The 19,529-nt window shown below is 42.9% G+C and overlaps 1 protein-coding gene across 1 annotated transcript in view; it reads left to right on the plus strand.

The window, feature by feature from the left end:
• LOC150085119 (uncharacterized) overlaps nt 1-19,529 on the plus strand; it is a 199,244-nt gene that overhangs the window by 162,261 nt on the left and 17,454 nt on the right. Inside the window, exon 16 of the mRNA XM_090373880.1 lies at nt 13,569-14,609. Coding sequence (XP_090230006.1) covers nt 13,569-14,609 — 1,041 coding nt within the window. The remainder of the gene's footprint in view (nt 1-13,568; nt 14,610-19,529) is intronic.

Raw genomic sequence — 19,529 nt, forward strand, 5'->3', positions numbered from 1 at the left:
GTCGGCTGGCGAACTACATTTACTGATTGTACCGACGTGGGAAGATCTCCAACCTTACCCCAGCATACAGTGACAAAGACAAAGCCCCAACCTATTCATTCTATCTCTCTTTCCTTCAATAGCAGTCGCGCAAATAAGCTCAGTCCCTATCTCTGTCTCTAATACTATATTTACAACAAATACATAAATTGAAATGTATTCGCGGGCCGTGTAAAATTGCTTCGGGGGCCGGATGCGGCCCGCGGGCCGCCAGTTTGAGACCACTGATCTATGCAACGAGGGGGGGGGGAAGTGCCTCAGGCTGAGGTGATGTCGACCACTGGTAGGATGCCAAGGATCATTATGCTCTTCCGTGGCAGTGGTCTCTTTTAAGGTTGACAGCTCAAGTTGAGTAAATGTCGTTTTGGACCAGCTAATATTAATGGGCTTCAACGATCTCATTATGGCTGTTCATAAAAAACACCATTTTTTTTAATCACCATTAAATTCTGATCAAATTTTCTGAATTCTACTGCGTGGCAAGGAACGCTTTAAAGAGAAACAGTGTGATTGCGGCTGTTGTTTCCCTGTTGAGGCTACTGGCTTTACATCTGCTTCCAGTGCGTCTCTTCTCGTGGAACATTGTAAAGATGAATTTCATTGCGTGTATCTTGGAGCGGAAGAGACGAATATCAACGCGTTTCCTGTGGCAGTACTCTCATTATGACTACTTTTGCCACCGACTATCCTTTTAAATGTTTTTGTACGTAGTTAAAGTTTTAAATTTCCTCGCGTTGTAATGTCTAAAAGTTAAATTCGAGTAAGATGAAATATCAAACTTTCTGAGTAAAATAATTACTACCTTAATTTACTCAGTTCTTTTTTTTTTTTTTTTTTTTGCTGGCTCCCTGGTTTGGACAACTTGGGAGCGGGATTGCTGGCGCCCACCGGTATAGAACTAATTATTAGTGAATGAATTGTAAATATATGAGCTGTATAATGTTTGTACACAATCATAAATGTGTAAATACTGTATATATTAAACATAAAATGTGTATAAAATGTATTTCGGGACGAGACTACGTGTTCAGTATATGTAACCCACTGCACGTAGTATCTTGTACCCTGATATGTACTTAGCACCCTCCTGGCACTTTGCCGTCCCGGGGTGGTTCCTTATGGAAATAAACAGATAATAATAAAAAATAATAATAACTATCTTCGGTGGGTGCGAGATATTGTGCTTTTCAGCACTACAGGCGATAGTGGACCCAGGGCAGCACATTAGGCTGACACGAGAGCCAACAGTTTTTCGGGCCCGCTCTGCGGAGGTTCTGCCCAACACAGATGAACAAGGTGGAGATGGGCAAATGCCTAGGAGCCACCAGCGATACCGCGCACACAGACACCCTCTTGAAATTCTACTTGAACCATTCCTCGCAGTACATCCAAATTTCAGCTCCTTCGCCGATGATTTAAATTTTTTTTATTATGTCAAAAGATCCCGAACAGATTCACGAGATATCAAACCTGTAATCAAATTCAAATTCAACGATTAATAGATTATTTACTGCTAGCTGGACTCCAACTAAACAATGTCAAGCGAGCCCACATGACAATCACGAAGAGGGAGTTCAGGAATGATATCCGAGTTAATGGTGAGACAGTTTCAAAAGTTTAAACTGACCTTGGGCTAACGTGGGATGAAGACTTAAATTGCAAAGATCACTTCCTAAATACAAAAAAGAAGAAGACCTACGCTGCATTCTGGGCTATCGGCCAGGAACTCGTAGACTGCCACAACATCCATTTGATTTGTCAGTACATTGATAGGTGTCCTATTCCTCTATATTCCTCTGAAATCTGGTCCTCCGCAACTGCCTCTCAGTGTAACAGATTCCTGATGATGGATTCTGCATTGACTGAACCGTTAACCATCTCGAAATCTATTTTTTAGTCAATTTAGCACGACCTCCTGAAACTCACTGTTCTCAAAAAAAATCTGTGCACACTCGCTAAGCTGTTAACCCGCCAGTTTGATGTCCCATCCCCATCGATGGAAGACATTATCTCACTCTCAAAAGCCAGGAATAGAACCACAAGAGCCAGCAACCCCCAATACAGAAGCCAAATTACGGACGAAATCCGATTTTATTTAAATGAGAAATGTAAATAATTTAATGCAAAAGTACATTGAAAAAGAAAAGCAAATTCTATTTGACAATTACAGAAATGAAACGAAATGTGGGTCAGCTGTGGATAATATAAATACGATATCAATTTTATTTTAAAGGTCTTCGTTGCTTGATATTAATTAATTATTATTTTCTAAACATTGTCGTTATTTTAAATATCGTGTAAAATCGTACGCTGTACATAAAAAAAATAATAGTACACCCTCTTAGCCCATTCACTGTTCAGGGGTGAACCTAAGGTGAATAAACAGATGATAATAATAATAAAAACACACGTTCTCAGCACCCTTTATAGTATGTGCGTGCAGGATTGTATTCGAGCGACCCCCCTTCACTCGAATCGTCTACGTTCAATCCCGATTAATCAAAGATTCTATAAGATTGAAACAATACTCCCACGTTTTAAAGCAGTCCAGAATCATCTACAACATCAGGAATTTTCTACGATGTTTTACCACGTGCAATGTCCGCCTTCATAAAACAGAAAGGGACGGATTCCGGTCGGCCAATTTTATTTTTTTTATTTATTTTTTTATGAGAATCCCAAACACGAGAGGTATTAGAACCTATAGTACTTGGTACCGTGCTTGGGTTGGGGGTTGAGAAGACGAAAGAAGATATTTGTTGACATTGGACTTGAACTTCTGTAGACTGTAATTTTCAGGAAATACGTATGAAGGAAGGTTGTTCCAGAAAACGGCAGTTGAATGAATAAATGAGGAAGATGAAAAGTTGGTTCTGTCGTTTGAAGTTGGACAGTAAATGGATGTTGGCTGGACATGTTCGGACTGTTTTGTAAGAGAGAGCGGGAATTATAGAAGCCAATTCAGAAGAACGGTGCCCATGGAAGTATCTGTAGAAGAGGCATGCAGCAGAAACAGTGCGTCTATGAGACAGAGAATGGATTATAATTTAAATGTCGGGTTTGCGTGGAGGGGCCGATGCACGGACGCAAGAAACCGAACTGTTTAAAAACTTCAGTTTTTAAAGTTCGGTTTGGCAAAAAATAAGAGTTCTTTAAATCAGCCGAGAGCGATTTCAACACGCGCGTGACGAAAGACAACCCGTCGAAGTGTTTGCGTGCGGCGAAGGAAAACGCTAACGAACGTCATAGGAAAGCGAGACACCTGTTGCGTTCCTCTCCACATTGAAAAGTGCAGTCTTTGGCTGAAGATGACCCCTGCCGCTTGAATAAGTGCGAGCAGTGTGAAGACGTCATCGGCGCGAAACATGCCTCGCATTCTACACCGCCCGCTCCGAAATGAGAAGCTACGAAAAGTTCGACGATCTCTTGAGGGATGCTTTAGTTGGCAAAGACGGAGCTGGCATTGGTGAGCTTTGTTAGGAGAAGCGCCCCTCCGGGGGGTTGGACAATGGAACCAATGAATTATTATTATTGTTATTATATTATTTCTCCCTGACTGGGAGTACTGCTACCAAGTACACACGGTGGTTGTAACGTCTGGTGTTACTGTCAGTCGAGGAAATCTCTGACAGTTCTACAGGTGTTCAGGATTGCGACTTTCTGGAGTTCCTTGTAGGTGCTCTCTGGAAGACCTATTGCTGCTAGGCTGCTACGTAGAGTCTTTGGTGCCATACCAGTGGTTGACACACAATGATTGGGATGGTTGATATTTCTTCCACATGCCACATCTCCTTGATCTCATGTCTCAGGTTCGTGTACTTCCTAATTTTTTCTTCATGGGTTTTCTGGACATTGCTAGTGTTGGGCACTGCATTGATAATCAGGTAGATAGCCTTACCATTTTGTCCACAAGGGTTATTTCTGGTCTGTTGTGCGGAATGGTCTTATCCATTATTATGGCGCGGCCCAGAACAGCCTGTGAGCTGGGATCTCTAGTACTGCCTGGGGTTCGTACTTGTAGTATGGTACACTTTCTTTGGGCAACTGGTATTTCCTCGCTAGCTTCTAGTGTATTATCCTGACTACCTTACACCCCACTGTAATGTGTTGGATCATTTCTGAAACCACGTGGCATCGTCGATATATGTCATCTGACATTCCGGTCTCCTTTGCGATGTATTTTCTATAGTTTCTGGTGTTGATTGTCTTGGATGGCCAGCATGAATCCTTCAGTCTCGTGGAAGAACGTCCCTCTTGTGAGCCATGCATTGAAAGCAATATTACTAATGTGATCTTGGTGGAGGACATTGTAGTGTCTACCGTGGAGTGTCTTCTTTGCCCATCTTTCTAACTTCGTTTCTTGTACCATCTGGGCGGAAAGGGTTTCCTCGCTTAGGTTGAGTGGGGTATAACACTTATCTATCTTCCTTATAGCCGCTTTGTGGAGTGCTGCCGTTGAGCATGGTGGATAGCGAGTTGAGTGCTAGACAGAACCATAGTGGGCCGAGAACATCTTTAGCATTAGCATTAGCATTAGTAGAGGCATTTGATGCAAGAAAGCAAGCTTATGCAGCATCAGCCAAAGAAAAAAAAAAAAAAAAAAAACCCACTTCCACTTCACCCCTCTGTTCGTTCAAAATACCTGTCCAGCTGAGCCTTAAACTTATTTAGGCTATCAACCTCCACCACAAGGGATGGAAGTCTGTTCCACCAACCAACCACCCGCTGGCTAAAGGCAAATTTCCGCACGTCTATCCTATAATTGTCCTTCCTCAATTTGAATTTGTGCCCTCTCAGGTGATTTTTCTGAGCTAGAGGGAGAATCCCATCAGCATTGAGCATGCTTAAACCATTCAAGGCTTTATACACCTCTATCAGATCACCTCGCTGGTGCCTAGTCTCCAGACACTGTAATTTGCAAAACTTAAGCCTTTCTTCGTAAGAGCACCCCTTTGTTCCATTCACTAATCTTGTTGCCCTTCTCTGTACTCGTTCCAGCAGCTCTACATCCTTCTTGAAATGAGGCCTCCAGACCTGTATACAGTACTCTAGGTGTGGCCTGACCATCGCCTTATACAATGGAATAATCACCTCCTTATCCCTGCTGGAAAAATTCCTGTATATTATTATTATTATAATTAAAACCCGTTTATTAAAAATAGCAAGTGTTTGCCTTCATCCCTTATACACAGCCAACCGGTTAGACGGGTGTACAAAATGCAAGAATTGCAATTATATACAATATAAAAAGGGTGTACAAAGAGCAAAAATTACAATTATTTACAGTATTTACAATATAAGAAGAGTGTACAAAAATGCACGAATACAATTATTTACAATATTTATACAAATTGTTTACAAATTCACTCATTGTCAAGATTATAGTTGAAGTAAGCTGTGCGCTTCTGAGATGCTCTTCACTCTGTACTTCTTGCTTTCGGAGTATTTCACAGGGTCTATTGTCAATGAGTTGAAAAGGTTCACTGCGTTATTTGGGAAGAAGTTCTTCAGACAGCACAGGTTGGATAGTGTAGAATGCAACGGTAGGTAGGGATTGTCAATACTGCGTCCAGCACGTGGAGTAGAGATAAGTCCTCGAAGACTGGGGGCGTCAATCACTCCGGTAAGCATCTGAGAAAGAAGAATATCATTGACAATACTCCATGAGCTACTCTTGCAGCCCGTCTGCACTGCTCAGAGAACTTCATATCTGCCTGCACAACCACCCCCAGGTCCCTTTCATTCTCTACCACTGTCAGTGTAGTACCACAGAGTTGATACGTTGCTCTGGGGTTGCTGTTTCCCATATGTAGTACTTTACATTTGTCAATGTTAAACTTCATTTGCCACCTCTCAGCCCATCTGCTCAACCTTTCCAAATCCTGTTGCAGCAGCATAGTGTCAGTAGTGTCCTTGACAACCCTGTCAACCTTCGTATCGTCTGCAAACTTGGACATTAAGCCTGATATACCATCATCAATATCATTTATAAATACAGAAAACAATAAAGGACCCAATACTGAACCCTGAGGGACTCCACTAATAACATTAGTCCACGATGAGCAGTGTCCATTGATTACCACTCTCTGTCTTCTCCCCCTCAGCCACCCCTTTACCCACAGCAGCGATTTGCCTCCAATGCCACACTGCTCCAATTTGTGCAGCAGTCTTCCATGCGCAACAGTATCAAAAGCCTTTCTAAGATCCAAGTATATAATATCAAAGTTATTCCCTGCATCCAGTTCCTTTGTGACTGCATCATAGTATCCAACCAAATTAGTCAGGCAAGACTTCCCCTTAACAAAACCATGCTGTGTCCGAGCTATAACTGAAGTCTTCTCCAGATGATCCTGCATGCTTCTTTAACCAGGCCATCCATTAATTTTCCTGGAACAGAAGTTAAACTCACAGGTCTATAATTACTTGTGTCGGCCTTTGATCCTCCTTTGTGAATTGGGGTCACATTTGCACATCTCCAGTCCATGGATACCTTCCCTGAGTCCAAGGAAGCTCTCCTAATTATGGCTAAGGGTTTGCTTATTTCCTTTGCAGCCACCTTTAATATAACTGGATAGATCCCATCCACCCCGTGTGCCTTTCTTGTGTTTATCTTCAACAATTTATCCTCCACTTTGCTCTCAGTTATTACAAGATTCTGTAGCTTACTGCTAGAGTTGAGTACACCTCTGGCATTCCCCTCGCTGAATAACTCCTCATGTGTGAATGTCGATGCAAAATATTCATTTAGTTTGTTAGCTACCTGAGCAGGGTCATCAACAGATGACCCATCGATATCAAGTGGACCAATCTGATTCATCCCCTTCCTTCTAGAGTTTACATAAGTAAAGAACTCTTTGCTGTTTTTCTTCGAATCCCTTGCCAAGGATATCTCGTAATCTGCCTTCGCCTGCCTAACCTCCTTTGTAACTTGGTTGCATATCAACTTGTATCTATCATAGGCGTCTGTGTCACGTGTTAATTTGTAAGTATCCCATGCATTTTTCTTCTCTGCCATATGCCTCATTAGTTCATCTGACATCCATTTTGGCCTAAACCTTGAACAATATTTCTAGGTTGGTATGTAAAGCCTAGTAGCTTCCAAGATAAGTTCTTTGAATGCTTCCCATTTTGAATTTGCTGTTGGTAACATCATCAGTTGGTCCCACTGTATAGAATTTAAATACTGTCTCAGTCCATCGTAGTCGCCTTTACGAAAGCAATAACTCTTCCCTTTACCCCTAATGGTAGTTACCTCTTTAGGCAAATCCCACTTCAGCACACTGTGATCACTGCCACCTAGTGGTTCATTTATCTGCAGATTCTTAATGCATGAAGAATCACTGCTGATAATCAGATCAAGAGTATTGCTCCCTCTTGTTGCCTCACGAACATGCTGATGTAGAAAACAATCATCCAATAAATCCACAAAAGCCCTGCTAGTGTGTGAGTAACCAGCCCCCAAATTCCAGTCAATATCTGGGAAATTAAAATCTCCCATTATAAGACACTCTGATTTACTGGCCCACTCTATTTCCCTGTACAATTCCTTATTATACTCATCAGAGTCATTAGGCCTATAGCACACTCCTACTCTCAATTTTGCTTTCCCAGTGCTTATGTCACACCAAATTGACTCAACACTGCACTGTTCAGCGATGTCGACTATCTTCACTTCCTTGGATTTTATGTGTTTCTTAACTAATAGCATAACACCTCCTCCCTTCCTATCCTGTCTGTCCTTTCTGTAGACGTTGTACTCCCCAAATTGCAGTTCTGATTCCCTTATATCTGTGTGACACCACATCTCTGATATCCCAACAATGTCTGTCTTCGATGTTTTGAGTAATACCTCAAATTCATCAAATTCATCATATTCATTTACTAAACTGCTAGCATTGGTGTACACGCAAGTATACCTGCACCTGTTTCTATTCTTAGCTACCCTAACACAACCCATGCGTTTACTTGTACCCCAGTGACTCCCAGCAGTCCCTGAAATATCCTGCATCTTATTTTCCAGGCTGCGGCTCATTCCAATAGAAGCAGTGCAAGAATCTCTTTCACCTGTGACAGTGGCTACTGTTAATGTAATATTCCTTGTATCCCCCCAATCTAGCAGTTTTCCGACCCACCTAACACTGCCTCGATAGCATCAGCAAATATTCTTGCACCCTTTCTATTTAAGTGTATCCCATCCCTGTAGAAGCAGTCTCTCCTGTTAACAAGTACAGTCCAGGCTGAAAAAAATTCTACCCCTTGAGCCTTGCACAATCTTTCCAGGGCCGAATTGATCGACAAGGCTCTCATCATATACTCCCTCCTATCGGTCTGGACAGAATTGCAGACACTTTCAAATTCAACCCTAATTCTCGGCTTTTGTTCAACAGTGACCTGTACTTGTTAAGTAATTCTGCCGGTCTCCTACTCTTAATATTATTAGTGCCAACGTGTACAACTATATCACCTTTTGTGCCCTTAAAAGATGATATTCGCTCTACAACGTCATCAACCTTTGCCCCTGGCAGACATACTCTGGTCCTGTTCCATCTATCCTTTTTACAAAGCATGTTCCCCGTTTCCCTGACAATAGAGTCGCCAACAACTACTAGTTCCTGTGGGACCAGCGCATTCTGCCTTGGGGCTGCCACTGGGTTGCGTGATGACCAAGTGCAAGCTCTGGCATTGGTGTGGGCAGCTGAGAGCTTGATGGGCCCCTCACTTGTAATCGTTCGAGGGCATCCACCCTGTCCTTCAAGCTCTCATATAGGCCCATAACAACGCTGAGTTGTCGCCTGATCTCCTTACACTCCTTGCATCGCACACATACAAAGACATCCCCCATGGCAGTATCATGTCCCATACCTGACTGCTCTGCAAACATCAAGCAAATAGTGCATCTTAAAAGGCTGTGATTCAGAGGACAACTGGCCCCCTCAGTTCTCCCCTGGGCCACAGCATTCCCATTTGCTTGAGCCTTTTGCTTTGCTGCTCTGGTTTGAGTCATGATTTAGATTGACTTTCAATAAAATTTGAATTTCTGTACAAAATTAAATCCTAAACTTGTATCCCAACACAGTTATAACGCTATATTTATGTTTCAGTTACGAGTGTTATCTACGAAATCCCTTTATATAACTTTCGTATCAAGTTATGTATTAATTATTTATTTTTACTAATTATTTATGTTCCGTAACCTAAGTGGTTATATGTATAGTTAAAAGTACAATTTAATTGCCAATGAAGTTCGACAAGATTAATAGATTTTACTGATTAATTTTCCCGTGACATTGGCGGATATTTACGAACGGTAAACACGTGGATTTGATACCCTTTCCGATACTAAGTAATACCTACAAATCTCTATCTAAGTTACTTTAAACTTAAGTACCGTAAATAGGAATATAAAGCTACTCTAGAAAATAAGTTAATATGTCAATTTAAACTAATAAAGCAGAAAATAAATCAGAAAAAACTTCTTTGTTCCAAGAGCGGCAGAAAGGCACGTCCACACCGGAAACCTCGTCCTCAGACTCGAGGACTCATCCTCGTCCTCATCTCCCTGAAAGATTCGTCTTCTAATGGGATTGGTCTGGTTGTGATGTTCTTGACCTTGGTGGTGGTGGTCCATTTCGCCATTGTTGCTTTTAGGAAGTTTCTCCCAATCCGATTGACTTTGTAGATCTTCAGGGCCTCTATTAGCCAGCTATGAGGTACGGAGTCGAAGGCCTTGCGGTAATCGATGTAGGCCGTGTATAGGTTGCGATGCTTCTTGAAGGCTTGCTCCATAACCCCGGCATCTATGGTTAATTGCTGCTTGCATCCTTTGCTTCTCCGCTTGCATCCTTTCTGCTGTTCAGCCATTATGTTCTGACTCCCTAAGTGGTCTGATATCTTCTTATTTATGCAGCTGATTCTGTACATCTGTGAGAGGCAGGTGATTGGCCGTATTTAGCCGGGTTTCTTGTATCTTCTTCTTCTTATTATTATTATTATTATTAGCACTGGTTTTTGCTGCACTAGCCAAAAAAAAAAATAAATAAATTTAAAAAAATAGCCCTATAGAAGGGAATCATCAAGAAGAAAGAATGGTGATATCCAGCTCAGGACCCTGGGTGTGCTAAGCCCATACTCACGAGATGTAAGCCGCTGGGAGTGAATATCTTTCCCACACACTGAGGAGTAGGACTTAGTACATAAATCCCGTCACTGCAAGTTGGCAGGGGCTTTACAGCAGGAATAGTACAAAAGGTAATGATGACCTTAGCGGTAATGAAAGTGCATTCAGAAATCAAAAATAATGAACACATATATCATAAGAGAGGCTGCCACATGAGGTTATTGAAGAATAAACTGCCACCTACTTTATAGAAAGAACTGTCACAGCCATGAACTGGCGTCGTACCTGTCCTCTTGTCAACCGTTTAACACGGAAAGAAAGTGATTTCATGTTCCGTGGCACTATCCTCACATAAGATAGGCATCCCGCGGAATTCGGTGGCCATGGGATTTCCTTGACGATGACCTCGCTTCAAAACCTCCAAAGATCTTAATCGTGGTGACAGCGCTTTTTTAGCAGTGATTTACGGAGATTGAAAGTCGCAACGCTGTTAAAAATAAATAATTTCTCACGAAGAGCTTACAGTTGACGAATGCCAGCGTCTACAGAAAAATGTTCAGTCCAATTTAATGAATTCCGCTATTCAAAAAAATAATTAAAATTCCCTTTCGCGCAATTACAGATGCATTTCTGACCGACCACTGTTCTTAAATGTGTTCAAACATCATTCCTGAAACTCCTACAAAGTTTTATTCGCACGAAGAACAGTTTCAACTTTCAATAGCCATCACTCCAACTTGAAATTGCAAAATCAGGTGGTAATGGAACAGGCCTACGCGCTCTGGATTCATTAAGAAATTTATTATAGTTACACACAGAGCGTACAAATAAAGAAGAAATATATGAGCTTTCGGCTATATGGTAGCCTTCATCAGAATTAAAAATACATAAATGGCAGTTGGAATGGAGATGTGCACTGCCAGGTGCGTGAGACGTGAGGTTTAATTGTTTGTTGACGTCTGTGGCTGTGACGCATGATGACGTGGCCAGCGCTTGTCCAATGACAGAACTACTGACTCTGTGATCGGGTTGACTTGGCAACCACTGTTCCTGTTCAAGGATTTATCCGAAGATTTTATATTTAACGATTCCAACCAGGTACGCTTTAGGTAATGGTGGGATCTGTCTACCACCACGACATCGCGGTGTGGGTCGATGTCGTGGTGGGTTGTCCAGACATGTTCGGCGATAGCTGAGTGTTCTATATCCGCTAAACGGATCGCTCTTTTGTGCTCCGAGAGACGTTTCTCGAGTCGACGTCCAGTCTCTCCAAAGTAGCAGCTAGTGCAGTCACGGCAAGAGATGCGGTAGACCAAACCGCTCTGCAGAAGGGTGGGGACAGGTGTTTTCACGTTGGAAATGAAAGAACGCAGTTTCTTGCCTGGGAGTTGGATGCACTTTATTCCGTGCGTTCTCAGGATTCTACCGATCTGTTGTGACAGGTTGGGTTAGTGTGGGATGAATGCCCTCGTGGATGGCTCGTCACTGTTGGTGTTGTAGCTGGTCGTCACGATGTCACGTGTCTGTAGATCACACCTGTCGAGGACGTCAATGGGGTAGCCACACCTCGTAAGGTCTACTTTGACCCTGGTGATCTCTTTGCGTCTTTCATCAGCGGAGCTGGAGTGTGTCCAGGCGCGAGTAAGCAAGGTTCGGGCAGTGGAGAGGAGGTGGCCTCGCGCGTGTGCTGACCGGAAGTTTGTAAACTGGCCAGCACACATGGGCTTTCGATAAACTGTAGTCCTCAGGTATGTGTCTTCACGTCGGACAAGTGTATCTAGGTATGGTAAAGAGTTGTTCGACTCCAGCTCAATCGTGAATTTTATGAAGGGCGATAGTGAGTTGAGGTATGATAGAAGTCGCTGACCTGAGTCTCTAGGGATGACCACGAACACATCGTCAACATAGCGACACCAAAAGGCGATGTGATCCGGTGCGTTTGTAAACGCACGTCCCTCTAACTCCTCCATCACGATGTTTGCTGTGACCGAGCTGACAGGGGAACCCATGGCCGTGCCATGTATCTGCTGGTAGACTGAGTCATTAAATATGATCGCACCCCCTGTTAAGCACAGTCTGAGGGCGGCGGAAATGTCATCGGGTGTGAGACCAGTTCTTTCGTTGAGGGTTCTATCATTGTCCAAGAGTTGTTTTGCACAAGAAATGGCAAGTTCCACAGGGATGGAGGTAAAGAGCGATATGACGTCGAACGATGCCATAACTTGATTCTGCGAGATGGATACAGTGCGAATCCTCTTTATGAATTCAACACTGTTGGAAACGGTGTGGGTGGTCTTGCCAACCAGAGGAGAAAGAAGTCTCGAGACAAATTTAGACAGCTCGTAAGTCGGTGATCCACAGCAGGATACAATTGGTCTCAGTGGTGTGTCTTCTTTGTGCACTTTCGGTAGGCCGTAAAACCGTGGAATCTGACATCCGGAGGCACGGAGGTGATTACGGGTTGACTGTGTGATCTTCCCTTGTTTCAGCCAACTGTTGATGAGGATATTCACCTCTGATTCCCATCGTTCTAAAACTCTGTTGGGGTTGATGGTCAGGGGTTTGTATACGGTAGTATCTCGTAAAAGTAGTAGGGCTTTCGCCATGTAATCAGTGTGGTCCATTACAACCGTACGGCGGCCTTTGTCTGCCGGTAGAATGACGATGGACGAATCCTGTTTCAATGCCTTGAGGGCAGAAAACTGTGTACGGTAGACAGATCCCACCTTTACCTAAAGCGTACCTGGTTGGAATCGTTAAATATAAAATCTTCGGATAAATCCTTGAACAGGAACAGTGGTTGCCAAGTCAACCCGATCACAGAGTCAGTAGTTCTATCATTGGACAAGCGCTGGCCACGTCATCATGCGTCACAGCCACAGACGTCAACAAACAATTAAACCTCGCGTCTCACGCACCTGGCAGTGCACATCTCCATTCCAACTGCCATTCATGTATTTTTAATTCTGATGAAGGCTACCATACAGCCGAAAGCTTATATATTTCTTCTTTATTTGTACGCTCTGTGTGTAACTGTAATAAATTTCTTAAAATCAGGTGGGTTTCCACCAGCATTTTGTAAACACGGTGGCACGAAACTCACTTCCAGCATTTAATTCTGCCAACAACAAATCCCCACCACTGCGTAAAAAAAAGCCAAAGCGATGCCTCTGACATGGGACGCTGAGGAATCAGCCGGAGGAAAGACTCGAAACAAAAACGCGACACGCTGACTAGATTTTTAACATATTGGTGGTAAAAAAAAAAAAAATAAATAAAATAATTTAAATCTAAAACATAAATTAATCAATTCTAGTAGAAAAAACAAATTATTCTGGTAGCAAATCAGTTTTTGGCTTTTGTTTCATTACTGACTCTTTATAATGCTGACTGTTCTTCTCTCACCGAGCAGCCTCCCTGCCCGACATGCTGTCCTACCACGAAGACCTCCGCTCTTTGGATGCAAGCCCTGTGTGGAGCGACCTCAACGAACCTCCTCCGTGTTACAGTCCCGCGACAGCCATCGAAAGGGAACAGTCGACCCCGGTCTCTGAAGAAGTTCACGTTTATGAAAATCTTCCACTGCGCAAGCAAGAGGAGGGGAGCTTGAATACTCAAAATGCAGTCGCTGGAAAGAATCCGAAGGCAACCATCAGCTCGCAAAGTTGCAATTTCGAACAGAACGAAAAAGTTTGCCAGCCTGCAAGCGGCGCCAACGATGTCCACGCCAGCAGCGAAGCGTCTCCCAAAGTAACCGTAGCAGCACCACCCCACGGTAGTGAGGCCCTGTCCACCATCCTGTCCACCTTGCTGCAATCTTCAATAGGTGGATCCTCCCCCGACCAAAGTCCCCATTCCCAAGTTTGCCACGCCTCCCAAGAGGAACTAAAGAAAAGACGCAAAAGCAAAACGCTGACCTTTTCTCCGTCCAGTGTCAACGATACGGCAGAGGCGCTCTCTCGCGTTGACAAAAAGAACTGCGGAGTGAAGAAGGAAATGCAGGAATTCGCCAACGGTCTCCTCCTCGCCTTCAAACGTCTCCAGAATGGATCTCCGAAGCAGAAGTGGTCTGCGGCAGATCACGCAAAACACGAGCAACTTAAGCCAGAGCGCAAGGACCCCGTCACCAAGAAGTCTTCCGCCATCCAGACAGACTTGCTTTCACCCCGACACGCAGAATCCCCCTCGACCCCAGACGGAGACTCCATCGATCCAGAGATGGGAGAATATTCCGAACACGACGCCTACACGGAAATTTTGGACGACAACACAATCAGAGTCACTGGGGAGGCGGAAGAAAGCGAAACTACGGACGCAGAGTGCAAAGGACGCGGAAGGAAAGAAGGGAGCGCAGTGCCCAAGAAAAGGCGGATTAAAAAAACCACGAAGACCGTCATCCGAGGCCCCGTGAAGACCCAAGAAGTGGTGGAAGAGATGATCGAAGAAACATACGGTAAGTATCATTCACTGAAATTCTCGCGCATCTCCGCTTTCGCCCTTTGTTCTGTTTCATCTTCGCTTACCTTGAACTTAGCAGTATTAATTCGCGATACCGAAATTACAGACGACTGTTTATTGGAAAACGTTTCAAGCTAAAAGGCAAGGCAAATCTCCTGCAGTTGAGGGTATATACCCAGAAATCTTGAAGGAGTGTGAGAACCCTGAGGGTTCTCACACTCATTCATCGTGGACATGAGGGTTCATCGTAGACTAATAACATTAGTCCATGTTGAGCAGTGTCCATTGATTACCACTCTCTGTCTTCAACCCCTCAACCACCCCTTTATCCATAGTAGCAATTTGCCTCCAATGTCACACTGCTCCAATTTGTGTAGCAGTCTTCCACGCGTAACAGTATTAAAAGCCTTTCTAAGATCGAAATATATGATATCAAAATTAATAATTGCATCCAGTTCAGTTCCTTTGTGACTACATCATTGTATCCTATCAAACTGCCACAGTTTACTTCATCTCTTGCATTCCCCTTCCTCAATAACTCCTCATGTGTGAATGTCGATGCAAAATATTCATTCAGATTCGATATCAAGTGGACCAATCTGATTCATCCCCTTCCTTCTAGAGTTTACATAACTAAAGAACTCTTTGCTGTTTTTCTTTGCATCCCTTGCCAAGGATTTCTCGTAATCTGCCTTCGCCTGCCTAACCTCCTTTGTAACTTGGTTACAGATCAACTTGTATCTATCATAGGCTTCTGTGTCACGTGTTAATTTGTAAGTATCCCATGCATTTTTCTTCTCTGCCATATGCCTCATTAGTTCATCTGACATCCATTTTGGCCTAAACCTTGAACAATATTTCTTAGTTGGTATGTAAAGCCTAGTAGCTTCCAAGATAAGCTCTTTGAATGCTTCCCATTTTGAATTTGCTGTTGGTAACATCATCAGTTGGTCCCACTGTATAGAATTTAAATACTGTCTCAGTCCATCGTAGTCGCCTTTACGAAAGCAATACCCCTTCCCTTTACCCCTAATGGTAGTTACCTCTTTGAGTAAATCCCACTTCAGCACACTGTGATCAGTGCCACCTAGTGGTTCATTTATCTGCAGATTCTTAATGCATGAAGAATCACTGCTGATAATCAAATCAAGAGTATTACTCCCTCTAGTTGCCTCCCGAACATGCTGATGTAGAAAACAATCATCCAATAAATCCACAAAAGCCTTGCTAGTGTGTGAGTAACCAGCCCCCAAAATCCAGTCAATATCTGGGAAATTAAAATCTCCCATTATAAGACACTCTGATTTACTGGCGCACTCTATTTCCCTGTACAATATCTTATTATACTCATCAGAGTCATTAGGCCTATAGAACACTCCTACTCTCAATTTTGATCTCCCAATGCTTATGTCACACCAAACTGACTCGACACTGCCCGGTCCATCGATGTCGACTGGCTTCACTTCCTTGGTTTTTATGTGTTTCTTAACTAATAGCATAACCCCTCCCCCCTTCCTATCCTGTCTGTCCTTTCTGTAGACGTTGTACTCCCCAAATTCCAGTTCTGCATCCCTTATATCTGTGTGACACCACGTCTCTGATATCCCAACAATATCTGCCTTTGATGTTTTGAGCAAAACCTCAAATTCATCAAATTTATTTACCAAACTCCTAGCATTGGTGTACATGCAGGTATACCTGCACCTGTTTCTATTCTTAGCTACCCTAACACAACCCATGTGTTTACTTGTACCGCAATGGCTCCCAGCAGTCTCTGAAATATCCTGAATCTTGTTTTCCAGGCTTCTGCTCATTAGCATTAGCATTAGTAGAGGCATATGATGCAAGAAAGCAAGCTTATGCAGCATCAGCCAAAAAAAAAAAAAAAACCACTTCCACTTAACCCCTCCGTTCGTTCGAAATCCAGCTGAGCCTTAAACTTATTTAGGCTATCAACCTCCACCACAAGGGATGGCAGTCTGTTCCACCAACCAACCACCCTAAAGGCAAATTTCCGCACGTCTATCCTACATCTGTCTTTCCTCAATTTGAATTTATGCCCTCTCAGGTGATTTTTCTGAGCTAGAGGAAGAATCCCATCAGCATTGAGCATGCTTAAACCATTCAAGGCTTTATACACCTCTATCAGATCACCTTGCTGGTGCCTAGTCTCCAGACACTGCAATTTGCAAAACTTAAGCCTTTCTTCGTAAGAGCACCCCTTTGTTCCATTCACTAATCTTGTTGCCCTTCTCTGTACTCGTTCCAGCAGCTCTACATCCTTCTTGAAATGAGGCCTCCAGACCTGTATACAGTACTCTAGGTGTGGCCTGACCATTGCCTTATACAATCATTCCAATAGAAGCAGTGCAAGAATCTCTTTCACCTCTGCCAGTGGCTATTGTTAATCTATTAGTCCTTGCTGATGTTTGCTGATGCTATCGAGGCAGTTTTAGGTGGGTCGGAAAACTGCTAGCTTGGGGGGGGGGAATCACAGACTAAAAGGTTAAAAGTAGCCGTAGGCAGAGGTGAAGGTGATTCTTGCACAATTTCTATTAGAATAAGTAGCGACCTGGAGCGAGGGGTGTTGGGGGTTTCAGAAACTGATGACAGTCGTCGTGAAACAGGTGGGTATATGGGATGTGTCAACGTAAGTAGGAATAGGAATCGGATTGTATACCAATGCTAGGAGCTTATTGAATAAAATTTATGAATTTGAAGTGTTGCTCAAGACATCAAAGGCAGATATTGTTGGGATATCAGAGACGTGGTGTCACACAGATATAAGGAATGCAGAACTGGAATTTGGGGAGTACAATGGATACAGGAGGGATAGAAAGGATAGGAAGGGAGGAGGTGTTATGCTGTTAATTAAGAAAAATATAAAATCAAAAGAAGTGCATCCAGTTGATATAGATGAACAGTGCACTGTTGAGTCAGTTTGGTGTGACATGAGCATTGGGAGATAAAAATTGAGAATAGGAGTGTGTTCTAGGCCTAATGACTCGAATGAGTACAATGAACAATTGTACAGAGAAATAGAGTGGGCTAGTAAATCGGAATGTCTTGTAATGGGGGATTTTAACTTCCCAGATATTGACTGGAACTTGTGGGTCGGTCATTCACACTCACTCACAGCAAGGCTTTTGTGGAGTTATTGTATGATTGTTTTCTGCAGCAGCATGTTCGAGAGGCAACCAGAGAGGGTAATACTCTTGATCAGGTTATCAGCAGTGATCATTCGTGTATTAAGAATTTGCAGATAAAGGAACCACTAGGTGGCAGTGATCACAGTGTACTGATGTGGGATTTACTTAAAGATTTAATTACCATCAGGGGTAAAGGAAAGGGTTTTTGCTTCCGTAAAGGTGAGTGCAGTGGTCTCCTACAGTTTTTAAATTCTGTACGGTGGGACCAACTGATGATGTTACCAACAGCAAACTCAAAATGGGAAGCACTCAAAGAACTTATCTTGGAGGCTACTAAGCTTTACATACCAAATAAGAAATATTGTTCAAGGTTTAGGCCTAAATGGTTGTGAGATGAACTAATGAGACTCGTAACAGAGGAGAAAAATGCATGGGATACTTACAAATTAACACATGACACAGAAGCCTATTGTAGATATAAGTTAATCTGTAATCAGGTCACAAAGCAGGTTCGGCAGGCGAAGGCAGATTACGAGAAATCTTTGGCAAAGGATGCTAAGAAAAACAGCAAGGATTTCTTTACTTATATGAACTCTAAAAGGAAGGGGGTGAATCTGATTGGTCCACTTGACTTCGATGGTTCGACTGTTGATGATCCTGCTCAGACAGCAAACAAACTGAATGAGTATTTTGCATCTACATTCACACGTGAGGAATTATTAAGGTTTGAAAATGGCAGAAGGTTATCAAATTGTAGCAGGGTGCTTAATGATCTTGTAATAACTGAGAGCAAAGTGGAGGAGAAATTGTTGAAGTTAAACATAAGAAAGGCACCCGGGGTGGATGGGATCTATCCAGTTATATTAAAGGAGGCGGCAAAGCAACTAAGCAAACCCTTGGCCATAATTATGAGAGCATCCTTCGACTCAGAGGAGGTTCCCATGGATTGGAGATGTGCAAATGTATCCCCAATTCACAAAGCGGGATCGAAGGGTGACACGAGTAATTACACACCAGTTAGTTTAACTTCTGTTCCGGGTAAAATAATGGAGTCACTGGTTAAAGATGCATTGCAGGATCATCTAGACAAGACTGCAGCAATAATTCAGACACAGCATGGGTTTGTTAAGGGAAAGTCTTGTCTGACAAATTTGATGGGATATTATGATGTGGTTACAAAGGAACTGGATGCAAAAAATAATTTTGATATCATATATTTGGATTTCAGGAAAGCTTTTGACACTGTTGCGCATGGAAGACTATTGTACAAATTGGAGCAGAATGGTATTAAGGGTAAGTTGCTACAATGGATAAAAGGATGGTTAAGTGGGAGAAGACAGAGGGTGGTAATCAATGGGTGCTGCTCTTCGTGGACTAATGTTATTAGTGGAGTCCCACAGGGTTCGGTGTTGGGTCCACTGTTGTTTTGTATATTTATCAATGATATTGATGAAGGTATATCAGGCTTAATGTCGAAGTTTGCAGATGATACAAAGGTTGGCAGGGTTGTTAATGACAGTAATGGCAGTGTGCTACTTAACAGGATCTAGATAATTTGGGCAGATGGGCAAAGAAGTGGCAACTGAAGTTTAACCTTGACAAATGCAAAGTACTGCATATGGGTACAAGTAACCCCAGAGAAACGTACCAACTGTGTGGTACTACACTTAAGGTGGTAGAAAATGAAAAAGACCGGGGAGTAATTGTGCAGTCAGATATGATATATATAGGAATTTTGCTAGCAGGGAGAAGGTGATTGTCCCTCT

The sequence above is a fragment of the Mastigoproctus giganteus genome, chromosome 5 (genome assembly GCF_048544385.1).
Source record: "Mastigoproctus giganteus isolate SK-2022 chromosome 5, ASM4854438v1, whole genome shotgun sequence".
Lineage (NCBI taxonomy): Eukaryota > Metazoa > Arthropoda > Arachnida > Uropygi > Thelyphonidae > Mastigoproctus > Mastigoproctus giganteus.